Raw genomic sequence first — 5,452 nt, 5'->3', positions numbered from 1 at the left:
GCCGATGGGGGCAGGGGGGTTGGTTTGGGCGCCGAGTCGGGGTCGTGTGGGTGTACTAGCTCAGCCGGGAAGCTGCCCGAGCAGTTCCCCTGGTCACGTGACCAAAGGAGTCGACGAGCCCTAAACCCAAAAGTAGTCGGGCGGCGGAGAAATGGCAGGATGGCGGCAGAGCGGTTACGCGGACCGATTAATAGCGGGATGGCGCCCGACCCCACCTGAAGGGCTCGCGGGAAGCTGAAGATCGTCTGCTGCCACCCTGTCGCCGGCGCCATGGGGTGCGTCGTCAGCACCACAGGGTCCTGGCCGGCAGCCCCCCTGCAGGTAAAGTGTGCGTCAAAGTAGGCCAGCAGAGCACTGACGCGGCCCTCGCGCTGCGCTGTCAGCTTGAAAGGCTGAGAGAAGGTCAGGTCCTAAGGGGGAAAGGGGTGATGTGTGTGTGTGTGTGTGTGTGTGTGTGCGTCTGTGTGTGTGTGTTGGCTTGGTTGGCGGATGAGTGGCATGGGGGATGTTTGTGTGCGTAGCGTTTGTGGAGGCGGCACAAGCGGGGCAGCTGCGGTGTTTGGGATGTGGCGTGCACTTGAGTAGGGGCGTGCCAGGTCACGTAGGCCCCGCAGCGCGTGGCGCAGCATCCCAGCAACTTTGGAGCGCTGAGCGGCAGCAACCAATGCACGTTCCCAGAGCTCCACGCTTTGAGGGCCCGTGCGGTGGAGTATCCGGACCCCGCCCGTGGCGCGGCCCCTGGCGTTGCTGGCGAGCAATCGTGCACCCTAGCCCTCGGAGTTGGTGCTCAGATTCTGAAGTGGAGGGAAGGGTCACCTCACCTGCGGGCCGGCTTTGTAAAGGTCGAGCTGCAGCAGCCTGCCAGGCCCCGTGACCGCCTGGCTGCGGCGCGTGAGGGTGTCCTGGCGCGGGAACTTCACCACCGAGTTCAGCACAGGGCTCACGTCAAAGTCGCCCTGGGGGGATGGGCGGGCGAATGGGTGGGTGTGAGGGGTGGCTGGAGAGACATGCGACAGGATTGCAAGGTTTGCAGGATAGATGCTGGGGGCTGTGTGAAAGTGAGGGATCGGTGAGGTTCCCACACACCCGAGGCCGACCCGCGGCCAAGGCAGGGGGTGCAGCAAAACCCGGCCGCCTGTTCGCCGCCTGCGTCCGCGTGGCCAAACACACACACACACACACACACACACACACACACACACACACACACTCTTACACACACACACACACACAATGGCAAAGGCCCTCCAAGCCAAGCCCACCAGCTGCCGCGCGTGCCAGAAGGCCTTCTTATCCGCCACGTGCTGCCGGTCGTCCACGCCCATCACATACAGCGAGGCCGAGTCGGGAAACATCAGCCCGCCGGGCGCCAGCCACCTGCGCCATGCACACGCGGGGGCGCGGGAGCGGGAGCGCATGCGTTGAACAAGATCCAAGCCGACTCGATGTTATAAGCAGGTCCTTGTCTTGAATCTTTTGCGTGGGAGCCCGACGTGCTGAACCATAAAACCCCCTCGCACACGCCGACGGTACCAGCATGCACAAGCCGCGCCTTGCCATCATGGCCGCGCGATTGGAAGCAAAATCCTCAAACATTCCCCTCTCCACTCTGGTCGGCCACTCAACCTGGTCTGCCCAGGACCACCACGCCTCCTCCCGCCCTGAGCCGCGCCCCCGGCCCCCTTGCCCCCCACCTGTCCCTCGCCGCTGCCAGCGCCGGCAGCAGGCTGTCGTGCAGCAGCGCCGCCCCCATCCAGTCGCAAATGATGACATCAACCTTATCCACGGGCAGCGCCACCGCCTCTGCGCGGCCGTGGAGGACCGTGATGCGCGACTGCATCTTGTTGGCCGCCACCACGCGGGTCGCCAGCTCGGCGGCGCCCTGGGACGCGTCGACCGCGTACACGTGCACGGCGCCCGCCTGCAGGGGCGACGCGCGGCGTGGCGGAGACGGCCGTGTGGAGACCGCGCGACAGGGTGGGCGCATGACGGGGATGGTATTTGCGATACTGGCTACCAGCAGCCGGTTCCGATCATGAACACCATTGGGAATATGCGCCTCCGTGGTGAGAAGGGCGCCACGCACAGTCGCACCTCCCCGTTTCAGCGCTACCCCAAGGCCCCGCACCTCCGCCGCCATGAGGCTGAGCAGGCCCGTGCCGCAGCCGACGTCGAGCACGGTGCGGCCCTCCAGCAGCGGCGCCGCGGCCATGAGCGCGTCCTGGTACGCCGCATAGCGCACCTTGTCGTTTGATGGGGAGTGGGGGTGGGGGTGGTGACTTTGTATGTTTTGTGGAGCGACAGAGCATTTTCTCAAGGTGTGCTTCGACTGTCCCGGGTGCATGCGTGCATGTGTATATTTGTTTGGGGGGTGCAAGCCCGTGCGTTTGCGCGATCGCACACATGTGTGTGTAAGAATGTGCCTTTGTGCTCGGCCGCGTATCTCAAAGCCTTACCTGGTCCTCCAGCAGCTGCTGATGCGCTTCTGGGTTGTCCCACATCTAGACATCGACAGGAGGGTGGCGGTGTGCAGCGGGGATGAGCCCATCAGTGACCTGCAGCCGCCTGGCGGCCGGCGCTGCCGCCGCCAGGCTCGTCCGCACAGCCACAGTCCGCGAGGCCACGCACGCGCAGCCTTGCCAGTCCGCAACCGCGCCCTTTCTGCTCGCTGGGCGTTGATCACGACGTGCCCGCTGGCCAACCCATTGACAATGCAAAGCAGCCAGCGTGAAAAGCACCATCTGGGCGCAACAGTTCAACAAGCGCCTTCACATCGATCTTCCCCCCACAAAAGTATCTTCACACCGAGAAATACCACTCGTCGTCGCCGCCCCCCGACAGCAGCGCCAGCTGCTGCTCCTGCCGCTGCAGCTGCGCCACGTAGGCGCGCTCCCACCGGTGCCACGCGATGCGGCGGGTGGGGCGCGCCAGGCGCAGGTCGAGCTGGGGCAGCGAATTGGCCAGCGCGGCAGGGCGGGGCGCGGCTTGCTGTGGCTGAGTGAGGGCGTGAGTGCGTTTGGAGCCTACAGCGCGTGCTCTCTGAATCTGGGTCTGTGCAACATCATATTCTGCACTGCTCTACAGCTAGCACGGTGCGTGACCAGCCGCAAAGCAATTAGCTGCGCACATGCAAAAGTGTGTGCTGCTCCGGTCCCATGGCCAATACTTGGTACCTACGGCAGGCATATTTTGCAGCAAGCAGTGACCTACCGCTGCTAATGACGCCGTTGGCGCCTCGACCGCTGCTGCATGTGCCGCAGGGCCCCAGCCGCCGCTCCATTGGTCGGCGTCGCTGCTGCTACACCGCCGCCGCGCTGGCCGCCTGCTCGCGACAACACCGTGTTGCGCTGTATGGCATGACGCCAGCACATCACGCATCTCCAGACACGCTCTATGTGCTTTTTGCATCATATTGTAACAACGCTGGCGAGCTCTTCAGGTCTACACAAGCCTAGTACAAATTTATTGGGTGAATACCGTAGCACGCATGCACAAAACTTATCTGTGAAAGAGTCTTTAATTCATTCAATCGACATCGCACCATTCATAACTACTGTCAGTCCTGATCGCTGATCTGAGCAGTGACACCCTGCAACTGTGCCTGCAGGCAGTGCCTCATCACCCAGAGAGTGCCGCGGCAGCCAGGGATCGCGATGAAGAACATCCTGGGCCTCGTGCAGTCTGCGACGTGCCGCATCGACGTCGCGTTCAAGGACGCCGATGGCGCCGCAGACTACAAGAAGACCGCCGTGGTGAAGGGCAAGGGCACTGAAACTGAGGAGCTGCCGCTGTACACAAATCACGACAGCATCTTTGGCGAGGTGCGCACACGCCCGGGCTGCAGGGGCAGGCAAGAGCGCCTGAAGGGCGGTGGCGCAGCGAGCTAGCGAGCTCACGCCTCAAACCCGGCGCCGCGCCAGCGCTCGCAATCAGCAGCTGCAATGCGGCTCACAAATCAGCACACTTCCACTCATCGCCCTTACTAATCAGAAAGTGTTGAACTCTTGAGCTCAGGCCTCTGCTGACCCCGTTTGCTCTGAGCGCCGCCACACACACCATGTGCATCCCGCCCGACTGAGCGCGCATCCACACCGGCTGCGCTCGCGGCGCCGCCGTGCCGCACAGGTGCGCGTGACGCCTCTGACCACCAAGCGCGTGGAGCACAACGGCGTGAGGGTGCAGCTGATTGGGCAGATCGAGCTGGCCTCTGAGCGGGGCACGTACCACGATTTCGTAGCGCTCGGTGGGTGTGGCAATGCCGTGCGCTGGCCCCTGTGCGCTCGTGGGTCTTGTTGCAGAGTGCTGGGTGATCCTGCCGTTTTGCGGAGAGCTGTGCGTTGTTATGTGCTGTGCGCCGCTGCCTGCTGCATCGTTGCTGTGTACGAGGTGTGCATGCCTGCGTCCAGGCAAACGGATGGGGTTTTGTGCTGCTGTGTGCTGCTCCTGCCTACTATGGGGTGGCACAAGGTGTGCTCGGGCTTTGTGGCGTGAGTGTGGCGTAAATTTGATGCCTGGGGCTGCTTGGCCAAGCGAGCAGCACCAATCAGCTGCGGTGGTGTGGGGAAGACAGCGGCGAGGCCACGGCTCAGGCTTGCCGTGTGCTGTACACTGTTGGGCTCCCCGCCGCCCGACACGAGGCCACACCCCATCTAACCGCCTTGCACCCTGGATTGTCCACCAACACAACGCAGTGCGGGAGCTGTCGCCGCCGGGGGACATCGCGTCGGCAGCATCGCGGCCGCTGCCGTTTGAGTTCCGCAACGTGGAGATGGGTTATGACTCATACCGGGGGCTGCAGGTCCGCTGCAGGTGCGAGCGCGCTGCCGCCGCGTGGCGTTCGGATGCGGCCGGACGGAACGGGGAGCGGGGCGGCGAGGGATGGTTGCGAGCGAACGGGCTTCTGGCGGCGCCACGTTGCAGCTCAACGGACGGGGCTGGGGCAGGGGCCAAAACGGCCGCGGGCGCATGCAGCGCCGGGCTTGGAGCAAGCCACGTGGGACAGCGCTCCTGCGCAGCCGGCCCCTGCGGGGGTCCACGGCAGTTGGACGCCAGGCCGGCTGCGCAGCGAGCTTTCTCTTTTTGAGCCTTGGCCGCTGCAAAGGGGTCCCTGTGGTCCCCTGAACGACGCACCGCTCATCGCTCACGGTCCCTGCCACGCGCGTGCGAACCGCACTGCTGCGGCCTCGTCCGAAGGTACCTGCTGCGCGTGACCGTCAGCGGCAAGGGCATGGTCGCAGACACCAGGAAGGACTTCCCCTTTTGGGTGCGCAACTATGACGTGGCGGCAGAGGAGGCGCCCCCAATCAAGGTGCGGGCGCGTGTGTATACAGGGGGCGCCTGTATGGGGCGGGTGCGGGCGGCGGGGCACACTGTAGGGGCCCAACCACGCCGGCGCCAGCTGTGCAGCCGCCCTCCCCCCCTGAAACCCCGCCCCATAATCCCCTCCCAACAC

General features: G+C 64.5%; 2 protein-coding genes across 2 annotated transcripts; one reads left to right on the top strand and one right to left on the bottom strand.

The window, feature by feature from the left end:
• Nucleotides 1-821: 821 nt before the first annotated feature.
• MNEG_13529 (protein arginine N-methyltransferase 1) lies at nucleotides 822-2,501 on the bottom strand (the record flags this gene model as incomplete). Its single annotated transcript, XM_014038000.1, has 5 exons — nucleotides 822-956; nucleotides 1,263-1,377; nucleotides 1,695-1,921; nucleotides 2,129-2,242; nucleotides 2,457-2,501. Coding segments are annotated over 5 exons (636 nt in total), but the record flags the coding sequence as incomplete, so codon positions are not given.
• Nucleotides 2,502-3,653: 1,152 nt separating this feature from the next.
• Nucleotides 3,654-5,423, top strand: MNEG_13528 (hypothetical protein; the record flags this gene model as incomplete). Its single annotated transcript, XM_014037999.1, has 5 exons — nucleotides 3,654-3,821; nucleotides 4,126-4,243; nucleotides 4,692-4,809; nucleotides 5,194-5,308; nucleotides 5,376-5,423. The coding sequence occupies 5 exons, from the start codon at nucleotides 3,654-3,656 to the stop codon at nucleotides 5,421-5,423; spliced, it is 567 nt and encodes a 188-aa protein (XP_013893453.1).
• Nucleotides 5,424-5,452: the final 29 nt, after the last annotated feature.

Source organism: Monoraphidium neglectum, assembly GCF_000611645.1.
Source record: "Monoraphidium neglectum strain SAG 48.87 unplaced genomic scaffold scaffold03882, whole genome shotgun sequence".
Taxonomy (NCBI): domain Eukaryota; kingdom Viridiplantae; phylum Chlorophyta; class Chlorophyceae; order Sphaeropleales; family Selenastraceae; genus Monoraphidium; species Monoraphidium neglectum.
This window is presented reverse-complemented; position numbering and strand designations above follow the sequence as displayed.